This window comes from Salmo salar, chromosome 20, assembly GCF_965601325.2.
Source record: "Salmo salar chromosome 20, fSalSal1, whole genome shotgun sequence".
Taxonomy (NCBI): domain Eukaryota; kingdom Metazoa; phylum Chordata; class Actinopteri; order Salmoniformes; family Salmonidae; genus Salmo; species Salmo salar.
In genome coordinates this window covers 37757662-37780860 of record NC_138310.1, presented here as the reverse complement: position 1 = coordinate 37780860, position 23199 = coordinate 37757662, and the positions used below count along the sequence as shown (strand labels likewise).

General features: G+C 42.7%; 2 protein-coding genes across 2 annotated transcripts in view; one reads left to right on the top strand and one right to left on the bottom strand.

Annotated features, from left to right (window-relative positions):
* Nucleotides 1-10211: 10211 nt before the first annotated feature.
* On the top strand, nt 10212-15107 carry LOC106580562 (transmembrane protein 252). Its single transcript, XM_014161751.3, has 2 exons — nt 10212-11423; nt 12065-15107. Exons 1-2 carry the CDS (start codon nt 11146-11148, stop codon nt 12366-12368), a joined length of 582 nt encoding a protein of 193 aa, XP_014017226.1. The 5' UTR covers nt 10212-11145; the 3' UTR covers nt 12369-15107.
* A 6475-nt stretch (nt 15108-21582) lies between these two features.
* LOC106580555 (phosphoglucomutase-like protein 5) overlaps nt 21583-23199 on the bottom strand; it is a 42006-nt gene continuing 40389 nt past the window's right edge. Inside the window, exon 11 of the mRNA XM_014161740.3 lies at nt 21583-22271. Within this exon, the coding sequence (XP_014017215.1) occupies nt 22182-22271 (90 nt within the window). The 3' untranslated portion in view covers nt 21583-22181. The remainder of the gene's footprint in view (nt 22272-23199) is intronic.

Genomic DNA, 23199 nt, shown 5'->3' with positions numbered 1-23199 from the left:
ACATCAACACACAACAACCTGGTCCACATTCAACATCAACACACAACAACCTGGTCCACATTCAACATCAACACACAACAACCTGGTCCACATTCAACATCAACACACAACAACCTGGTCCACATTCAACATCAACACACAACAACCTGGTCCACATTCAACATCAACACACAACAACCTGGTCCACATTCAACATCAACACACAACAACCTGGTCCACATTCAACATCAACACACAACAACCTGGTCCACATTCAACATCAACACACAACAACCTGGTCCACATTCAACATCAACACACAACAACCTGGTCCACATTCAACATCAACACACAACAACCTGGTCCCCATTCAACACCCTACACACAACAACCTGGTCCCCATTCAACACCCTACACACAACAACCTGGTCCACATTCAACACCCTACACACAACAACCTGGTCCACATTCAACACCCTACACACAACAACCTGGTCCACATTCAACACCCTACACACAACAACCTGGTCCACATTCAACACCCTACACACAACAACCTGGTCCACATTCAACACCCTACACACAACAACCTGGTCCACATTCAACACCCTACACACAACAACCTGGTCCACATTCAACACCCTACACACAACAACCTGGTCCCCATTCAACACCCTACACACAACAACCTGGTCCCCATTCAACACCCTACACACAACAACCTGGTCCCCATTCAACATCAACACACAAATCAAATCAAACTTTATTTGTCAGATGCGCCGAATACAACAAGTGTAGACCTTCCCGTGAAATGCTGACTTACAAGCCCTTAACCAACAGTGCAGTTCAATAAGAATTAAGAAAATATTTACCAAATAAGCTAAAGTAAAAAATGATAAAAAGTAATAAAATAGTCTACTAATATGGCTGTAATGGAATTATGTGAGCATCATAATGCTGAAGCAGCACTAGGAAAACCCCCATCATAAATTCTGTTGTGGTTTCTCTCACTATGAGAAAGCCCAAGAGGGGAAGAGTATGTATGGTGTGAATGGGTGAAGGACAATATGTATGTTGTGAAGTACATGTCTTCCCTGAAAGAATATAAAATCAGGCCAGTGCATGGAACTGCAAGAACCACACGCCCTTCACACTCCTTGTCTTCACACACTGTATGTACACAATATTCCCCATATGCACTTATACATATGACACATCTGGCAAACACAACCTCTCCACAGGCACATGAGGGGTAGCCTAATAGAAAAAGTGTATTGTGTGGACACAGCGCCTCAGTGTTTGAGAGTGCGACAATATTTCAAGTTGCTTGTGACAGGGATAATGCAAACATATCCACAGTGTTGATATCTTATTGTTGAATGAATATTTACTTATACTACAAATTTGCCACACAAACTGTCAAGAAACATTATGATCATAGTGGGTCACTTTACTTGAACTAAGAAAATACACTTTAAGACACCGTCAACAAGCATCATGACCATCATATTCATATAAGCCAGATAGGCCCATCACGTACATGCCCTTATATCAGTTGCATAATGACATCATCCTCGCCTCCCATGTTCATGGTTGAGTGATAAGACATTTCTCCATGGTAATAAAGAATCACATGTCTGTAAACCAAGTGCATAGTTTCTGACAGACATTATCTGGAAGCTGGAACCCAATAAACTGAACCACAATTCCCTGTGTTGGACATTAGCTAGCTGTTAAAACCGGATTGACAGCGTCCACCACATGCTCTCGAATGGTTCTGATTTGTCCCATAGAACTTAAGGTGTCATTACATTGACAGTTATGAAGATCCTCTTTTGGTTTGCTTGTAATTTAGTTGATAAGAGACAGTAGGCTACTTTGGTATGGATGCAACACAATCGTGACACTGCTTCCAGCAGACCATGAATGCTTGATGGTTATAGTTGATCACACATATATATTGCACACCCCCCTGACCAAACGGGCCTTGCAGTAGAAGTCACAAGTTTGTCTAATATTGCCCCCTATGGAGCTCTGTAGGTAACTGCAGGTATTGCAGGAACCTGATGTAGGCCCTTCTCCACTCATCTCTCCTCCACTCATTTTGTGTGTGTGTGTGTGTGTGTGTGTGTGTGTGTGTGTATGTGCACGTTGTGTGTGCACGTTGTGTGTACAGTATGTGACTGCCTCTGTGACATCCATGTATACTGTACTACAGTACTGTCTAGCACTGGATATGTCTGGTCTGTCTGTGTTCCCACAACAGTCTCTGTGCTGTGTTTCCGTATCACTGCCGCGTCTCTGTGCCGCGTCTCTGCGCCGCGTCTCGTCGTCTCTGCGCCGTGTCTCTGTGCCGCGTCTCGGTGTCTCTGTGCCGCGTCTCTGCGCCATGTCTCTGTGCCGCGTCTCGGTGTCTCTGTGCCGCGTCTCGGTGTCTCTGTGCCGCGTCTCTGTGCCGCGTCGTGCCATGTCATGATGTGTGTACGACAGCATAACAGATGAGTTATATATATATATATATATATATATATATATATATATATATATATATATATATATATATATATATATATATATATATATATATATATATATATATCTGAGTGTGCATGAGTGACTGTCATGTGTATTAATGACATTGGGAGGGATGGAGGAAGGGCAGGTCTTCATCACGGTCCAGCTGATTAATGAACAGTCCTTCAGCTCTGTCCCTGTCCCCAACACTAATGGGACTGGCTGCCTGATGGATCTCCATACATCTATAATTATAACTCAATAATCAGCCCTACATCAACTTCTGAAGACTGGCGCTGAGCTCACACCAATGTTGTGTAGTGATTGTGTGTCTAGATGTTTGTTTAAGTTGTTGTAATTTTCATCCTGGTTGTAATCAGGGGTTGAATTGGGGATTTGGAGGTAGGTGAGCTCTATTTGGAGGGGTTAGAGATATGGCTAGGGTAAAGGTTGAACCGGGGTGTGGACATAGGGTTAAGGTTACGGCTAGGGTTAAGGTTACGGCTAGGGTTAAGGTTAGGGCTAGGGTTAAGGTTAGGGCTAGGGTTACGGTTAGGGCTAGGGTTACGGCTACATTTAGTCAAACCAGTGAACAGGGTTAGAGTTGAGGCTACATTTAGTCAAACCAGGGTTAGGATTAGTCAAACCAGGGAACAGGCCAGAGTATTGCAACTGTTAGGGTTGGGGGGGGGGCGGGACTAGGGTTAGTCATTAGAGATAAACAGTCTGCTCCACTGATAAAGAGCCTCATTATCAGTTTACTTTATTGACCACTAATCATTAGCTACAGGTCAAAACTGTCTCATTTCAACTGATAGGCTAAAGTCAAAACGATTGAGATTTGAAATGGATGTTTATTAGTTTAGAGCTAAACCGTGGTTGATATGTCTATGGTCGAGGCTATAGGATGCATTTGAGGTGCAGGACAACATTGCTTGTTGAATACTAGGCCTTGGACCTGCTGTTCAAATCAGCAATAAACACAGGTCATTGAATTTTATTCTGTGATCATTCCATCTTCTTCCAGCAGGTCCAATAATATCCATTTCACTGTTTCTTTTATAATGCCCTTATTAATTAGCCTTATCTATCAGTCTCCACACCTTACATTCATTGCTAATACACTCAGAAAAAAGGGTTCCAAAAGGGTTCTTCGGCTGTCCCAATAGGATAACCGTTTTTGGTTCTAGGGAGAAACCTTTGTGGATCCACGTAGAGCCCTTTTGCGTTCCATATAGAACCCTCTGTGGTTCTACATGGAACCCAAAATGGTTCTAACTGGAAGAAGAAAAAAAAGGTTCTCCTATGGGGACTGCCGAAGAACCATTTTAGGTCCTAGATAAAAATTTAAAAAGATGGTAAGAGTGCAGAACATTCAATTGATGCCCCATTTTGTACTGTCCTGGCACAAGTTATCTTATTATAATCATTGAGTAAAGTTCTACCAAGGCTACACTTCAGGTGCCTTCAACACATTAATTGATTAAAGTCATTTGATTATTCATTCACAACATTGCCGGTGTAAACTAAACCCAACAAATCAGGGGTGAGTAAAAGCTTGAAGTAACACTACAGTATTGAAACATTGAAAATGTACACTGAGTGTACAAAACATTAAGAACCCCCCCCCCTGATAAGAGCAGGTGTTATAAAGCCTCTCACTGGGCACAAACTGGTTAAATCAACGTTGTTTCAACGTATTTTGTGAACGTATTGTGAAGTGGAATCTACATGGAAAATACATTGGATTTGAAAAGTAATCAACTTAAAAGTGCTTTTAGATGGTTTATGGGTTGTTCACTCTTACAGGCATCGGGACCAAAGTATATGGTTCAAGGTCATCGCAACATGCCTTCAAACATCCAAATATATGATTCAAGACTCAACACTGCCACATTCTTAGAATTGTATGTAACACAAACTCTAATAATAAACCCTTTCCCCCAAAAAATATACAAAACAATTGCAAAAGCGAAGCCACTCTGTCCTGAAGGGAGATAAAAGAAAGACTGATACAGTTCATTAGTGTGACATACCTGGAACACACCCTCAATGGCTGATTCAGTAATATGTTTTGATGACACTATTAAGTAACACTGTTACATATTAAATCATATTTTGCCATGAAACGCTTGCTTACGAGCCCTTTCCAACGATGCAGAGTAAAACAATAAATATATACATATTGTCGGAACTAGAAGCACAAGCATTTCGCTACACTCGCATTAACATCTGCTAACCATGTGTATGTGACAAATTTGATTTGATTACCGTACCAGTCAAAGTTTGGACACACCTGTCACATGGAATGACGTATGTGCGTAATGGATGATAAGAGTGCGTGATGCAGGGCAGCCTGGCGCCATGCGCCGGGGGGGAAGAGCGGGAGCAGACATGGCAACACCTACTCATTCAAGGGTTTTTCTTTATTTTTTACTATTTTCTTCATTGTAGAATAATAATGGAAACATCAAAACTATGAAATAACACACATGGAGTAATCAAAAAAGTGTTAAACAAATCTAAATATATTTTATCTTTGAGATTCTTTAAAGTAGCCACCCTTTTCCTTGATGACTGCTTTGCACTCTTGGCATTCTCTCAACCAGCTTCATGGGGTAGTCACCTGGAATGCATTGCAATTAACAGGTGTGCCTTGTTAAAAGTTAATTTGTGGAATTTCTTTCCTTCTTAATGCGTTTGAGCCAATCAGTTGTGTTGTGACAGGGTAAGGTTGGCATACAGAAGATAGCCCTATTTGGTAAAAGACCAAGTCCATATTATAGCAAGAACAGCTCAAATAAGCAAAGACAAATGACAGTCCATCATTACTTTAAGACATGAAGGTCAGTCAATATGAAACATTTCAAGAACTTTGAAAGTTTCTTCAAGCGCAGTCGCAAAAACAATCAAGCGCTATGATGAAACTGGCTCTCATGAGGACCGCCACAGGAAAGGAAGAAACCAGAGTTACCTCTGCTGCAGAGGATACGTTCATTAGAGTTACCAGCCTCAGAAATTGCAGCCCAAATAAATGCTTCACAGAGTTCAAGTAACAGACACATCTCAACATCAACTGTTCAGAGGAGACTGCGTGAATCAGGCCTTCATGGTCGAATTGCTGCAAAGAAACCACTACTGAAGGACACCAATAAGAAGAAGAGACTTGCTTTGTGAGACACAGAGTAGGTGAACAGATGAATTGCCGATAGTGTGGTTGCCGCCATGAAGCATGGAGTAGGAGGTGTGATGGTGTGGGGGTGCTTTGCTGGTGACACTGTCGGTTATTTATTCAAATTCAAGGTACACTTAACCAGTATGGCTACCACAGAATTCTGCAGCGATACGTCATCCAATCTGGTTTGCGCTTAGTGGGACTATCATTTGTTTTTCAACAGGTCGATGACCTAAAACACACCTCCAGGCTTTTTAAGGGCTATTTGACCAACGAGAGTGATGGAGTGTTGCATCAGATGACCTGGCCTCCACAATCACCCAACCTTAACCCAATTGAGATGGTTTGGGATGAGTTGGACTGCAGTGTGAAAGAAAAGCAGCCAACAAGTGCTCAGCATATGTGGGAACTCTTTCAAGCTGTCATCAAGGCTAAGGGTGGCTACTTTGAAGAATCTCAAATATAACATATATTTTGGTTTGTTTAACACTTTTTTGGTTACTACGTGATTCCATATGTATTATTTCATAGTTTCGATGTCTTCACTATTATTCTACAATGTAGAAAATAGCAAAAATAAAGAAAAACCCTTGAATGAGTAGGTGTGTCTAAACTTTTGACTGGTACTGTACATATAAAAAAAGTATCATTCAAGAGGAATGATGGGCAAAGAGGTTTATTGACTTTTCGGACAATTATTGAGTCTTATCTCCTTGGTATTCACGATCATTTTCAATCTCTCCTTGTCCCAGTCTGTAATCCCCACATTTTATGATGACCACAATTCTCCCTGTTCCTAAGAACTCTAAGGCTTCATGCCACAATGATTACTGCCCTGTAGCACTCACTTCTGTAATCAAGTGCTTTGAGAGGCTGGTTATGGCACACATTAACTCCACCATCCCAGACACCCTGGACACACTCCAATTTGCATACCGCCCCAACAGATCCTTAGATGACGCAATCGCAATTGCTCTCCACACAGCCCTCACCCACCTAGAAAAGTGGAATACCTATGTGAGAATGCTGTTAATTGACTACAGCTCAGCGTTCAACACCATTATCCTTTCAAACACCTCCCTCTGCAACTGGATCCTGGACTTCCTTACGGGCCGACCACAGGTGGTGAGGGTGGGCAACATCACCTCCACCACGCTGCCCCTCAACACAGGGGCCCCACAGAGGTGTGTGCTTAGTCCCCTCCTGTACTCCCAGTTCACCCACGACTGTGTGGCCACACACGACTCCAACACCATTATCAAGTTCGCTGACGACACGACAGTGGTAGGTCCAAACACACACACACACACACACAGTCGGTTGAAAAAGTTTGGCATGGGCAATCAAATCCTGAAAAGGTTCTACAGCTGTTCCATTGAGAGCATATTGACTGGCTGCTTGGTATGGCAATAGCACCGCCCTCGATCGCATGGCGCTAGAGATGGTTCTGCGGACAGCCCAGTATATCACTGGGGCCGAGCTCCTTGCCATCAAGAAGACTCGGAAAATTGTCAAAGACCCCAACCACCCAAGCCATAAACGATTTTATTTGCTGCCACACTGCAAGAGGTAACGAAATCTGGCACCAACAGCCTATTGAACAGCTTCTATCCCTTAGCAATACGACTGATAAATAGCTAACAAAATAGCTACACTGACCAAGTTTACCTTGTATCTTTATTGACCTTTTATTTTCTCTATGCACTCTCACAGGCCCTACACACTCACACACACACTCACTCCATCATCTGCTCACTTTTCTCACTCACACATACATTTACACTCACATACAAGCTGCTGCTACTCTGTTTAACTTATATCCTGTTGCCTAATCACCTTACCCCTATACATATCTACCTCCATCACTCCAGTATCCCTGCACATGTAAATATGGTATTGGAACTGACTTTTTAAATATTTCCTGTATATTGTATGCTTACTTACATACTTTATTGTGTATTTCATATTTCTTATTCTTATTTCTCTTGTGTTTTTTTCTAGTAATACTTTGCTTTTGATTATTGCATTGTTGCTTTTAGAGTTAGCCAGAAAAGCATTTCACTGTACTTGTTCATGTGACATTAAAACTCATAACTTGAAACTTTCATGATTCATGATCTGTAAAAAAAACTTTTGGTCCCACAAAATGGGGAAGTACAGTTGAAGTCGTAAGTTTACATACACTTAGTCATTAAAACTTGTTTTTCAACCACTCCACAAATTTCTTGTTAACAAACTATAGTTTTGGCAAGTCGGTTAGGACATCTACTTTGAGCATGACACAATCTACTTTGAGCATGACACAACAGATTATTTCACTTATAATTCACTGTATCACAATTCCAGTGGGTCAGAAGTGTACATACACTAAGTTGACTGTGCCTTTAAACAGCTTGGAAAATTCCAGAAAATTATGTCATGGCCTTAGAAGCTTCTGATAGGCTAATTGACATAATTTGAGTCAATTGGAGGTGTACCTGTGGATGTATTTCAAGGCCAACCTTCAAATTCAGTGCCTCTTTGCTTGACATCATGAGAAAATTACAAAAAATCAGTCAAGACATCCACAAGTGTGGTTCATCCTTGGGAGCAAAAGCCTGAAGGTACCACGTTCATCTGTACAAACAATAGTACGCAAGTATAAACTGTCATATTCGTGTATGTAGGTGGCAGGGAAGTCAGGCGCAGGAGAAACCAAGTTGGTTAATATGGAGTATTTAATGAAAAACAAACTCCAAAACCAAAGTACAAAATAAAATGGGTAAAGGATACTCGTCGCACATCGATACACAAACCCACGTAACATAACATACAAACATTCACCGACAAGGACATGAGGGAGGGTTAAATACACAAGTAATTAATGGGATTGGAAACAGGTGTGATGGAAGACAAGACAAAACCAATGGAAAATGCCTGTGCCATTAAACCCCTACAACTCATCCAGAATGCTGCAGCCCGTCTGGTGTTGAACCTTCCCAAGTTCTCTCACGTCACCCCGCTCCTCCGCACACTCCACTGGCTTCCAGTTGAAGCTCGCATCTGCTACAAGACCATGGTGCTCGCCTACGGAGCTGTGAGGGGAACGGCACCTCCGTACCTTCAGGCTCTGATCAGTCCCTACACCCAAAAAAGGGCACTGCGTTCATCCACCTCTGGCCTGCTCGCCTCCCTACCTCTGAGGAAGCACAGTTCCCGCTCAGCCCAGTCAAAACTGTTTGCTGCTCTGGCACCCCAATGGTGGAACAAGCTCCCTCATGACGCCAGGACAGCGGAGTCAATCACCACCTTCCGGAGACACCTGAAACCCCACCTCTTTAAGGAATACCTGGGACAGGATTAAGTAATCCTTCTAACCCTCCCCTCCCTACCCTCCCCCCCAAAAATATATAGATGTACTATTGTAAAGTGGTTGTTCCACTGGATATCATAAGGGGAATGCACCAATTTGTAAGTCGCTCTGGATAAGAGTGTCTGCTAAATTACGTAAATGTAATGTAAATGAAAATGAAAAACTGATCAATGACGGCTAGAAGACCGGTGATGTCAACCGCCGAGCACCACCCGTGCAAGGAGGGGCATCGACTTCGGCAGAAGTCGACAATAAACACCATGGGACCACGCAGCCATCATACCGCTCAGGAAGGAGACACGTTCTGTCTTCTAGAGATGAATGTACTTTGGTGCGAAAAGTGCAAATCAATCCCAGAACAACAGCAAAGGACCTTTTGAAGATGCTGGAGGAAACAGGTAGAAAAGTATCCATATCCACAGTAAAATGAGTCCTATATCGACATAACCTGAAAGGCTGCTCAGCAAGGAAGAAGCCACTGCTCCAAAACCGCCATAAAAAAGCCAGACTACGGTTTGCAACTGGACATGGGGACAAAGATCGTACTTTTTGGAGAAATGTCCTCTGGTCTGATGAAACAAAAATAGAACTGTTTGGCCATAATGACCATCGTTATGTTTGGAGGAAAAAGGGGGAGGCTTGCAAGCCGAAGAACACCATCCGAAACGTGAAGCATGGGGGTGGCAGCATCATGTTGTGGGTGTGCTTTGCTGCAGGGAGGACTGGTGCACTTCACAAAATAGATGGCATTATTATGAAGGAAAATTAGGTGGATATATTGAAGCAACTTCAAAAGACATCAGTCAGGAAGTTAAAGCTTGGTCGCAAATGAGTCTTCTAAATGGACAATGACCCCAAACATACTTCCAAAGTTGTGGCAAAATGGCTTAAGGACAACAAAGTCAAGGTGGCCATCACAAAGACCTCAATCCCATGGAAAATTTGTGGGCAGAACTGAAAAAGTGTGTGCGAGCAAGGAGGCCTACAAACCTGACTCAGTTACACCAGCTCTGTCAAGAGGAATGGGACAAAATTCACCCAACTTATTGTGGGAAGGTTGTGGAAGGCTACCCGAAACGTTTGACCCAAGTTAAACAATATAAAGGCAATGCTACCAAATACTAATTGAGTGTATTTAAACTTCTGACCCACTGGGAATGTGATGAAAGAAATAAAAGCTGAAATAAATCATTCTCTCTACTATTATTCTGATATTTCACATTCTTAAAATAAAGTGGTGATCCTAACTGACATAAGACAGGGAATTTTTACTAAGATTAAAAATTAGGAATTGTGAAAAACTGAGTTTAAATGTATTTGGCTAAGGTGTATGTAAACTTCCGACTTCAACTGTGTGTACAAGAAGTGGTGTAATTTCTAAATGGTTCACCTGGTATGGATGAAAATACCTTCAAATTAAAGCTGACAGTCAGCACTTTAACCTCATAGTCATTGTATCATTTAAATTCCAAAGTGCTGGAGTACAGAGCCAAAAGAACAACAAAATTGTATCTGGGCAATATAACTTTTTTTTATATCTTTAGAAAGAAATCACATAATACCATATCTGACAGCAAAATTATTTGTATCTGATATTTGATTGTTATTCATCCAAATACATTAGTCTAATTTTTGCAATATTGTTTTTAAATACTTTTATTTTCATAAATAAATATTGCTTAATTTTACCATGCTGTTTCATCAGGTATTTCTCTATTCACTAAGTCAGACATAATCACTTTACCATGTAACCTCATAACTACCCGGTAAACAGACTGTAAACTGAGTCATCCTGATTTTACACAGTCATCTCCTTAAGTCTCCACCCCTTCCCCTTTGTCTGACAGCATAAAGAGGGAAGGAACCAGTGTACCTGCATCACCAAAGTGGGACAACGTGACAACAGAACCTTCCTCCTTTTAGCAGTCATACTGTAGTAGAACGACAGTAAATGCTTGGTTTCTTCTGCACCCTTCTGCTTCTGTAGGTGTACTGATAGCACCCTACCTTCTACTAAACCTGCCAACCAACCTTCAGTTCCCATCACCTCTCCTTCCACCTGCAGAGAGAGAGAGAAAAAAGAGAAAAAGAAATCACCTTAAGAAAGGGAGAGAAGGCAGTTATCATGGATACGAGGAAGCACCTGTGTTCCCTGGCCCGTATGTTGCTGCCTGCCCTGGGCTTTGTCCTCATCTGTGTGGGGGCCTACCTGATGTCCCGCCACAATGCCTACAACAGCTCCCTGCGTTACATCCTGGACTACTTCCTCATTGCCTGTGGCTTATGGTGCCTCCTCACCGGGGTCTTCTGGACCATCTGCCATGGCATGAAGAGGAAGAGGCAGCACCAGAGGAGCAGGCGCCACCACACCGCTGCACACATCCATGTCTACACCGTCGACAGGTACGCCTCTGCTCTCTCACTCACCTGGGGACAGATTCAATTAATGCCTGAATTACTTATATACTGAACAAAAAATATATAAATGCAACATGCAACAATTTCAAAGACTGTACTGAGTAACAGTTCATATGAGGAAATCAGTCAATTGAAACACATGAATTAGTCCCTAATCTATGGATTTCACAACTGGGAAAACAGATATGCATCTGTTGGGAAACAGATACCTAAAAAAAAAAGTGGCCTCACAATGTGCCTCAGGACAATACCTTGAATCTTTTATTTCAGCTCATGAAACATTGAACCAACACTTTACATGATGCGTTCATATTTTTCTCATTGTATATCATTCATATTTTCCATTTTCCATTTATTGAATAATTAATTTGAGACTTTTACAGAGACTGATACAGTGATAGTACATTGAATTATCAACAGTCAGGTGCATTGCATCTATATATTCCTATTATGTACACAAGACTATGGGTTAGTGCATTATCGGATATCTGTCAAAATGTTTATAAACTGAACTCATAATACGGTTTCTTAACATAGGCACTTACATATGATATTTGTTGTAAAATGTACTGTACGCCTCATTCCTTTCAACAACACACCTGGAATGTGTCTGTTGTTCTCTCCAGACCCAGCTTCCACCTTCCTTCATATGAGGAGTCTCAGCAGAACCACACCTCTGCCTTCTCTGCTACTGCAGCTGCAGCTTACTCTGTGCTGGGGCTCTCTGAAGACGGCCTGAGGTTCAACCTGGCCCCCCCTCTGTACACCCAGGACATCTCGGAGGCCCCAGACCACACCTTCAACCATGAAGAACCACCTGCTTACTCTGAGATGGCCATGCAGCCGCACAGGGAGCCACAGGAGCTTCCACAGCAACCAGAACATTCCCGCTTGGACAGAGTTCCATGTCCTGAGCTGAACGGTCGATAGGTGGTGGACTCTGGAAGGTGATGATATCACCTTTGTGTACTGTTTAAAACGAGTGTCTCCCTGCCTGACCTCTGACCTTTCAGGAGATGTAAACAACATGGCCCTTTCAGCTCAGAGAGAGGTATGGCAGCAAAGCCTGCTGCTCCTGGCATCATGGTTGTCTGGAGAACGGAGACAGGTGGGAGTGATAGCTAGGAATGAGACTGTCTTGAGCTTTTGCTGAGACCTGAAATACTATGTGACTGAAACATCTTTGCTGTTACACATGTGGCTGAACGGTAGTAACCTATAGCAACAGGTAGTTCAGTGAGCTACAGGTTGATCAAGACTAATGTCTATAGAATGCTAGTGAAGGATGACAGTCTAGGTATGGATGTCTCTATAAATCTGATGCACTTTAAAAAACACAGACCAGCTTGTTTTTGCTCGTTGTTGGATGTGACTCTGAGTGCAGTATTGGTACACTATATATACAAAAGTATGTGGACACACCTTCAAGTTACTGGATTTGACTATTTCAGCCACACTCATTTCTGACAGGTGGATAAAATCAAGCACACAGCCATAGGATGTCACCTTTCCAACAAGTCAGCTGGTCAAATTTCTGCCCTGCTAGAGCTTCCCCAGTTAAATGTAAGTGCTGTTATTGTGAAGTGGAAACGTCTAGGAGCAACAATGGCTGAGCTGCAAAATGGTAGGCCACACAAGTTCACAGAATGGGACCACCAAGTGCTGAAATGCATAGCTACCAAGTTCCAAACTGCCTCTGGAAGCAACATCAGCACAAGAACTACTCATCGGGGGCTTCATGAAATAGCTTTCCATGGCCGAGCAGCCGCACACAAGCCTAAGATCACCATGCGCAATGCCAAGCGTCGGCTGGAGTGGTGTAAAGCTCACCGCCTTTGGACGTTATTTGGAGTGATGAATCCCGCTTAACCGTCTGGTAGTCCAACGGACGAATCTGGGTTTGTGGATGCCAGGAGAACGCTACCTGCCCTAAAGCACAGTGCCAACTGTAAAGTTTGGTGGAGGAGGAATAATGTTCTGGGGCTGTTTTTCATGGTTCTGGCTAAGCCCCTAGTTCCAGTAAAGAGAAATCTTAACGCTACAGCATACAATGACATTCTAGACGATTCTGTGCTTCCAACTTTGTGGGAACAGTTTGGGTAAGGCCCTTTCCTGTTTCAGCATGACAATGCCCCCGTGCACAAAGCGAGGAACATACAGAAATGTTTTGTCGAGATCAGTGTGGCGGAACTTGACTGGCCTCCACAGAGCCCTAACCTTAACCCCACTGAACACCTTTGGGATGAATTGGAACGCCGACTGCGAGCCAGGCCTAATCGCCCAACATCAGTGCCCAACCTCACTAATGCTTGTGTCTGAATAGAAGCAAGTCCCCGCAGAAATGTTCCAACATCTAGTGGAAAGCCTTCCCAGAAGAGTGGAGGCTGTTACAGCAGCAACGGGGGAACCAACTCCATACTAATGCCCATAATTTTGGAATGAGATGTTCGACAAGCAGGTGTCCACATACTTTTGGTCATGTAGTGTATCTGTTTACCAAGAGCACTGTACAGTACGTTAACATCACAACGTTGTACATGGAGTTGTATTGTACTCGTATATTGTCTGTGTTCTGCAGCCACTGAGAGCTTTTATAAGCAAAGAATGTTTATCAAAAATAAAATAGATTTTATCATAAAATCTGTGATTCTCAGTGAATCTGTTACATCTGCCCAGCTGAAACCTTCTCCACATTCATGTACTTTTCACAACAATCAAACTCATCAATAAAAGAGGGGCTGAAGATTTAAGTCTCAGATTACGTAACTTGATAAACATACACACACACCCAGCCTCTAGCTGGCTCATTCAAACCCTCTGCTCTCCACTGCAACACACGCAGCCTCTAGCTGGCTCATTCAAACCCTCTGCTCTCCACTGCAACACACCCAGCCTCTAGCTGGCTCATTCAAACCCTCTGCTCTCCACTGCAACACACCCAGCCTCTAGTCGGCTCATTCAAACCCTCTGCTCTCCACTGCAACACACCCAGCCTCTAGCTGGCTCATTCAAACCCTCTGCTCTCCACTGCAACACACCCAGCCTCTAGCTGGCTCATTCAAACCCTCTGCTCTCCACTGCAACACACCCAGCCTCTAGTCGGCTCATTCAAACCCTCTGCTCTCCACTGCAACACACCCAGCCTCTAGTCGGCTCATTCAAACCCTCTGCTCTCCACTGCAACACACCCAGCCTCTAGTCGGCTCATTCAAACCCTCTGCTCTCCACTGCAACACACCCAGCCTCTAGTCGGCTCATTCAAACCCTCTGCCCTCCACTGCAACACACCCAGCCTCTAGTCGGCTCATTCAAACCCTCTGCTCTCCACTGCAACTCATCCCAACGTTGTTGTTGTTGTAATGAGACTCCTTCAGTCAACCTCAGTCCACTTGGTAACATAAAGGTTGTTGAACACTGTTGTGAACACATACACACACCTGAGGTTAAGGTAGGTCTTATTCCTGAGCTCAAAGCGTAAGGGCTGCTGTTTACTGGCCACCAGTGTCTTTTAAACCTGCTATGTTAGGTACCTGGCCACAGACAGGTCAAGTGTCCAGAGTTCATGAAAGGGAATCAGCCTTTTACAATCTTATGTCTGTCTGTATCCGAAAGGAAACAATGCCATGTACTCACATTTAACGACTGCAATAAAAGCCATTATGCAATCAAAGTCTAGTCTTTTTTTCTGAGGCTGTATAACAATCTACTGTAACACGGCACACACACACACTCAAGATTATCACCACAATAACTTCACAATTGTCATTTTCCCTGTCACAAACAAAGAGCATTTGAACAGGGCATGAGGAAACCAATACACTAACCATATACATATGAATAGGACATGAGGAAACCAATACTCTAACCATATAAAGATGTAGCCTGAGGTAGATAACTGCTGATGTTGGTTATGACAGTCTTGTACAGAGCAGGAATCCAGAATGGATACAGAGGAGGAATCCAGAATGGATACAGAGGAGGAATTCAGAATGGATACAGAGAAGGAATCCAGAATGGTTACAGAGCAGGAATCCAGAATGGATACAGAGCAGGAATCCAGAATGGATACAGAGGAGGAATTCAGAATGGATACAGAGCAGGAATCCAGAATGGATACAGAGCAGGAATCCAGAATGGATACAGAGCAGGAATCCAGAATGGATACAGAGGAGGAATTCAGAATGGATACAGAGCAGGAATCCAGAATGGATACAGAGCAGGAATCCAGAATGGTTACAGAGCAGGAATCCAGAATGGATACAGAGCAGGAATCCAGAATGGATACAGAGGAGGAATCCAGAATGGATACAGAGGAGGAATCCAGAATGGATACAGAGAAGGAATCCAGAATGGATACAGAGAAGGAATCCAGAATGGTTACAGAGAAGGAATCCAGAATGGATACAGAGAAGGAATCCAGAATGGATACAGAGTAGGAAACCAGAATGATTACAGAGCAGGAATCCAGAATGGTTACAGAGAAGTTATCCAGAATGGATACAGAGTAGAAATCCAGAATGGATACAGAGCAGGAATCCAGAATGGTTACAGAGCAGGAATCCAGAATGGTTACAGAGCAGGAATCCAGAATGGTTACAGAGCAGGAATCCAGAATGGATACAGAGAAGGAATCCAGAATGGATACAGAGAAGGAATCCAGAATGGATACAGAGCAGGAATCCAGAATGGTTACAGAGAAGGAATCCAGAATGGTTACAGAGCAGGAATCCAGAATGGATACAGAGAAGGAGTTATTGACATCAGCCTTGTTCTAATGCAGTTATTGACATCACCTTGTTCTAATGCAGTTATAGACATCAGCCTTGTTCTAATGTAGTTATTGACATCAGCCTTGTTCTAATGTAGTTATTGACGTCAGCCTTGTTCTAATGTAGTTATTGACATCAGCCTTGTTCTAATGCAGTTATAGACATCAGCCTTGTTCTAATGCAGTTATTGACATCAGCCTTGTTCTAATGCAGTTATTGACATCAGCCTTGTTCTAATGTAGTTATTGACGTCAGCCTTGTTCTAATGTAGTTATTGACATCAGCCTTGTTCTAATGCAGTTATAGACGTCAGCCTTGTTCTAATGCAGTTATAGACGTCAGCCTTGTTCTAATGCAGTTATTGACATCAGCCTTGTTCTAATGCAGTTATTGACATCAGTCTTGTTCTAATGTAGTTATTGACATCAGCCTTGTTCTAATGTAGTTATTGACATCAGCCTTGTTCTAATGCAGTTATTGACATCAGCCTCGTTCTAATGTAGTTATTGACGTCAGCCTTGTTCTAATGCAGTTATTGACATTACCTTGTTCTAATGCAGTTTTAGACATCAGCCTTGTTCTAATGCAGTTATTGACATCGGCCTTGTTCTAATGCAGTTATAGACATCAGCCTTGTTCTAATGCAGTTATTGACATCAGCCTTGTTCTAATGCAGTTATTGACATCAGCCTTGTTCTAATGCAGTTATAGACATCAGCCTTGTTCTAATGTAGTTATTGACGTCAGCCTTGTTCTAATGTAGTTATTGACGTCAGCCTTGTTCTAATGCAGTTATAGACATCAGCCTTGTTCTAATGCAGTTATTGACATCAGCCTTGTTCTAATGCAGTTATTGACATCAGCCTTGTTCTAATGCAGTTATAGACATCAGCCTTCTTCTAATGCAGTTATAGACATCAGCCTTGTTCTAATGCAGTTATAGACATCAGCCTTGTTCTAATGCAGTTATTGACATCAGCCTTGTTCTAATGTAGTTATTGACATCGGCCTTGTTCTAATGTAGTTATTGACATCACCTTGTTCTAATGCAGTTATTGACATCAGCCTTGTTCTAATGTAGTTATTGACGTCAGCCTTCTTCTAATGTACTTATAGACATCAGCCTTGTTCTAATGCAGTTATTGACATCAGCCTTGTTCTAATGTAGTTATTGACGTCAGCCTTGTTCTAATGTAGTTATTGACATCAGCCTTGTTCTAATGCAGTTATAGACATCAGCCTTGTTCTAATGCAGTTATAGACATCAGCCTTGTTCTAATGCAGTTATTGACAGCAGCCTTGTTCTAATGCAGTCATTGACATCAGCCTTGTTCTAATGTAGTTATTGACGTCAGCCTTGTTCTAATGTAGTTATTGACATCAGCCTTGTTCTAATGCAGTTATTGACATCACCTTGTTCTAATGCAGTTTTAGACATCAGCCTTGTTCTAATGCAGTTATTGACATCAGCCTTGTTCTAATGCAGTTATTGACATCAGCCTTGTTCTAATGCAGTTATTGACATTAGCCTTGTTCTAATGCAGTTATTGACATCAGCCTTGTTCTAATGCAGTTATAGACATCAGCCTTGTTCTAATGCAGTTATAGACATCAGCCTTGTTCTAATGCAGTTATAGACATCAGCCTTGTTCTAATGCAGTTATAGACATCAGCCTTGTTCTAATGCAGTTATAGACATCAGCCTTGTTCTAATGCAGTTATAGACATCAGCCTTGTTCTAATGTAGTTATTGACATCAGCCTTGTTCTAATGCAGTTATAGACATCAGCCTTCTTCTAATGTAGTTATTGACATCAGCCTTGTTCTAATGCAGTTATAGACATCAGCCTTGTTCTAATGTAGTTATTGACATCAGCCTTGTTCTAATGCAGTTATTGACATCAGCCTTGTTCTAATGCAGTTATTGACATTAGCCTTGTTCTAATGCAGTTATTGACATCAGCCTTGTTCTAATGCAGTTATAGACATCAGCCTTGTTCTAATGCAGTTATAGACATCAGCCTTGTTCTAATGCAGTTATAGACATCAGCCTTGTTCTAATGCAGTTATAGACATCAGCCTTGTTCTAATGCAGTTATAGACATCAGCCTTGTTCTAATGCAGTTATAGACATCAGCCTTGTTCTAATGTAGTTATTGACATCAGCCTTGTTCTAATGCAGTTATAGACATCAGCCTTCTTCTAATGTAGTTATTGACATCAGCCTTGTTCTAATGCAGTTATAGACATCAGCCTTGTTCTAATGTAGTTATTGACATCAGCCTTGTTCTAATGCAGTTATTGACATCAGCCTTGTTCTAATGTAGTTATTGACATCAGCCTTGTTCTGTTCAATGTTCTCTACCTATATAGCACTCTAAATTCCTCAATTCATGTAACGTTATTCAGACCAATGAGAATTGGGAACTTTAAAGCCAATTATTTAAGACTAATATTTTTGCAGATTGAACATTATAATTTGAAGGTCACACAGTTGTAAATACAGCTGATCTGGGCAGGGTCAGGAGAATACATGTCATAATCTGAATAAATAAAACCTAAATAAATAAGTCTAAAAGGGATACAGGTGGATGGATATTTCTCTGGACACAAGTAAGGATACACACTATACACATGAATTACACAATTCCATATGAAAGCCCACAAAAGATGAAGGAAAAGAACCCTATTGTAGCCACAAGCCAGTCTTTCTTTAGACCCACCAACCCTTTTCACACTATCCTGTCTACCCGAACCATACTGTGATTGTCACGTCCTGAACACTGAAAGAGGTCATTTGCCATAGTAGAATGGTCAGGGCGTGGCAGGGGGGTTTGTTTTGTATGTATTTTGGGTTTTCTGTTTCTATGTGGGTTTGTTCTAGTTATCTATTTCTATGTGTTGGTTTTCATGTTCGGCCAGGTATGGTTTCCAATCAGAGGCAGGTGTCTTTTGTTGTCTCTGATTGGAAGCCATACTTAGGCAGCCTGTTTTTCCTTTGGGGTTGTGGGTAGTTGTTTTCCGTTTAGTCTAAGTGTACCTGACGGGACTGTGTTGGTCGTTTTGTTATTTTGTCAAGTGTCTTCATTAAAGCATTGAAAATGAGCACTATCCACGCTGCGTCTTGGTCCCCATTTCACGACCCTTGTGACAGTGATGGCTCAGATATTTTCTCTTCACAATGTCCTTTCCAGCATCATGGTTCCAGCGACTAAGCGGATGCATAACACAGTACAGTTCGGCTCAGCAGGATGAGAAGGCTACTAAAAGGAGGCGAATAGCACTGCCTACTAATATTCCCAGCAACAGAAGGGACTAAGTAAAAAGACATTACACACAAAAGATAGGAATTTATTTGGATAAAAAACAAATGAAATACATCTATGGCTTACTCCGATCACAAAGGGCAAAAACAGGCTGTCTAATGAAGAGCAGAAAAACAAAAAGTGGTGGTAGCCCCTTTGGAACAAGAAGTTCTTAACAGATACCGCCTCGACAACCTGTAGCCCCACACATTAACTCTGTACCGGTACCCCTGGTTATAGCCTTGTTATTGTTATTTTATTGTGTTACTTATAATATATATAATATAATAATAATAATAATAATTAATAATATATATATATATATATATATATATATATATATATATATATATATATACACTGCTCAAAAAAATAAAGGGAACACTTAAACAACACAATGTAACTCCAAGTCAATCACACTTCTGTGAAATCAAACTGTACACATAGGAAGCAACACTGATTGACAATAAATTTCACATGCTGTTGTGCAAATGGAATAGACAACAGGTGGAAATTATAGGCAATTAGCAAGACACCCCCAATAAAGGAGTGGTTCTGCAGGTGGGGACCACAGACCACTTCTCAGTTCCTATGCTTCCTGGCTGATGTTTTGGTCACTTTTGAATGCTGGCGGTGCTTTCACTCTAGTGGTAGCATGCGACGGAGTCTACAACCCACACAAGTGGCTCAGGTAGTGCAGCTCATCCAGGATGGCACATCAATGCGAGCTGTGGCAAGAAGGTTTGCTGTGTCTGTCAGCGTAGTGTCCAGAGCATGGAGGCGCTACCAGGAGACAGGCCAGTACATCAGGAGACGTGGAGGAGGCCGTAGGAGGGCAACAACCCAGCAGCAGGACCGCTACCTCCACCTTTGTGCAAGGAGGAGCAGGAGAAGCACTGCCAGAGCCCTGCAAAATGACCTCCAGCAGGCCACAAATGTGCATGTCTGCTCAAACGGACAAAAACAGACTCCATGAGGGTGGTATGAGGGCCCGACATCCACAGGTGGGGGTTGTGCTTACAGCCCAACACCGTGCAGGACGTTTGGCATTTGCCAGAGAACACCAAGATTGGCAAATTCGCCACTGGCGCCCTGTGCTCTTCACAGATGAAAGCAGGTTCACACTGAGCACATGTGACAGACGTGACAGTCTGGAGACGCCGTGGAGAACGTTCTGCTGCCTGCAACATCCTCCAGCATGACCGGTTTGGCGGTGGGTCAGTCATGGTGTGGGGTGGCATTTCTTTGGGGGGCCGCACAGCCCTCCATGTGCTCGCCAGAGGTAGCCTGACTGCCATTAGGTACCGAGATGAGATCCTCAGACCCCTTGTGAGACCATATGCTGGTGCGGTTGGCCCTGGGTTCCTCCTAATGCAAGACAATGCTAGACCTCATGTGGCTGGAGTGTGTCAGCAGTTCCTGCAAGAGGAAGGCATTGATGCTATGGACTGGCCCGCCCGTTCCCCAGACCTGAATCCAATTGAGCACATCTGGGACATCATGTCTCGCTCCATCCACCAACAGACTGTCCAGGAGTTGGCGGATGCTTTAGTCCAGGTCTGGGAGGAGATCCCTCAGGACACCATCCGCCACCTCATCAGGAGCATGCCCAGGCGTTGTAGGGAGGTCATACAGGCACGTGGAGGCCACACACACTACTGAGCCTCATTTTGACTTGTTTTAAGGACATTACATCAAAGTTGTATCAGCCTGTAGTGTGGTTTTCCACTTTAAATTTGAGTGTGACTCCAAATCCAGACCTCCATGGGTTGATAAATTGGATTTCCATTGATTATTTTTGTGTGATTTTGTTGTCAGCACATTCAACTATGTAAAGAAAAAAGTATTTAATAAGATTATTTAATTCATTCAGATCTAGGATGTGTTATTTTAGTGTTCGCTTTATTTTTTTGAGCAGTGTATATATATTTATTGAACTGCAATGTTGGTTAAGGGCTTGTAAGTAAGCATTTCACGGTAAGGTCTACTACACCTGTTGTATTCGGCGAATGTATGGTGTATGAAAAATTGACTTCTCCCTTTTAATTCCGTCTGTCAACTTTATAATGATCAGGCACACAGACACACACAGACACACACACACACACAGACACACACAGACATACAGACTCACACACACACACACACACACACACACACACACACACACACACACACACACACACACACACACACACACAGGCACACACACAGGCACACACACACACACGCACACGCTTTGTAGCTGTACAGTGGTAATTTCATGCATCCAGAAAATACAACTTTCATAACAGAAGCCTTATATGAACAAATGTTGTTTATCAACCGCTGAAAGAAACAGTTTGCTTCTTTTCTTTGCAGACTACATAATATCTTACATTCTGAGAGAGAGAGAGAGAGAGAGAGAGAGAGAGAGAGCGAGAGAGAGAGAGAGAGAGAGCGAGCGAGAGAGAGAGAGAGAGAGAGAGAGAGAGAGAGAGAGAGAGAGAGAATACATGTAGCTCTTGCTTACTATTGGCCCCAGGTGTGGCAACAAGCAGGATGGTGTGGCCTTAGGGACTTGGCCATAGATGTTTGTGTGTGTTTGTGGGGGGAGCACTCAGGTGGTGTGTGTGTGTTTGTGGGGGGAGCACTCAGGTGGTATGTGTGTGTGGGCAGTGGAGCAGAGCTCAGGTGATGACGGTGGGGCCGCGGTGTCCTGTCCTCTCGTGGATGTCAGAGATCTTCAGGGCAATGGCGATGAGGGGACCCAGCACCGCCTGGGACACAGAACACACACTGCTTTATACACACTTCACACAATACACACATACTGGCGATGAGGGGACCCAGCACCGCCTGGGACACAGAACACACACTGCTTTATACACACTTCACACAATACACACATTACTGACGAAGCTTCAGGCTTTCTTTTCTAATGTGGGATGACTGTAGAGACTCTGAAAGGATGCACGTGTTCAAATAAGTGTTGATACAATGTGAGAGTTGTATTGGTATACTAGCAACAGAGTAACACAGCACACTCCAAACGCAGTTTCCTGCAATGCAAGACATTTTAAACTTGTAGCGTATTTGAGGTTTAAAAAGGCTTCTGAAGTTTGTCATTCCCACTTTGAAAACACAACAAACATAAATTATAATCCACATAATAACTCACATTTCCTGTTGCTGCAGGATTATTTTGCTGCAATAGCAAACTGGCTCAATTGAAGATCCTATATCGGTAACCATCATAGAAGCCACTATAAACGAATACAGAGAGTATCCAAGGAAACAACAAGCGTCATGAATCAAGACCAATAAACAGTTTACTACCAAGTCCCTTCTCTTCACTTTGGACTTTCTGTCCGATGTCCTGGCCAGAAAGGACCTCTACAAAGCCAGTCAACTCCAGGCTAACTTTATACTGTCCAGCCGCACCTTAGTATCCACTGACAGTTCAACATTCTCTGATCCAGAGGGGTTGGGTTAAATGCGGAAGACACATTTCAGTTGAGTACATTCAGTTGGACAACTGACTAGGTGTCCCCCTTTCCTTTCCCTTTCTCTATTGTGTTGGTGCAACTCACAACCTGAAGTTACCTGTTAAGTCAGGTAACCATGGTAACCATAGAGATAAGCCACAGCTTGCGTCATGACTACAGATCCAATGGTATTGTGGTTTCCTGGCTCAGTTCAAAGTGG

Coding starts and splice junctions, on each gene's coding strand:
- LOC106580562 (XM_014161751.3), top strand. CDS start 11,146: ATGGATACGAGGAAGCACCTGTGTTCCCTGGCCCGTATGTTGCTGCCT. Junction 11,424..12,064: donor CATGTCTACACCGTCGACAG/GTACGCCTCTGC, acceptor TGTTCTCTCCAG/ACCCAGCTTCCACCTTCCTT.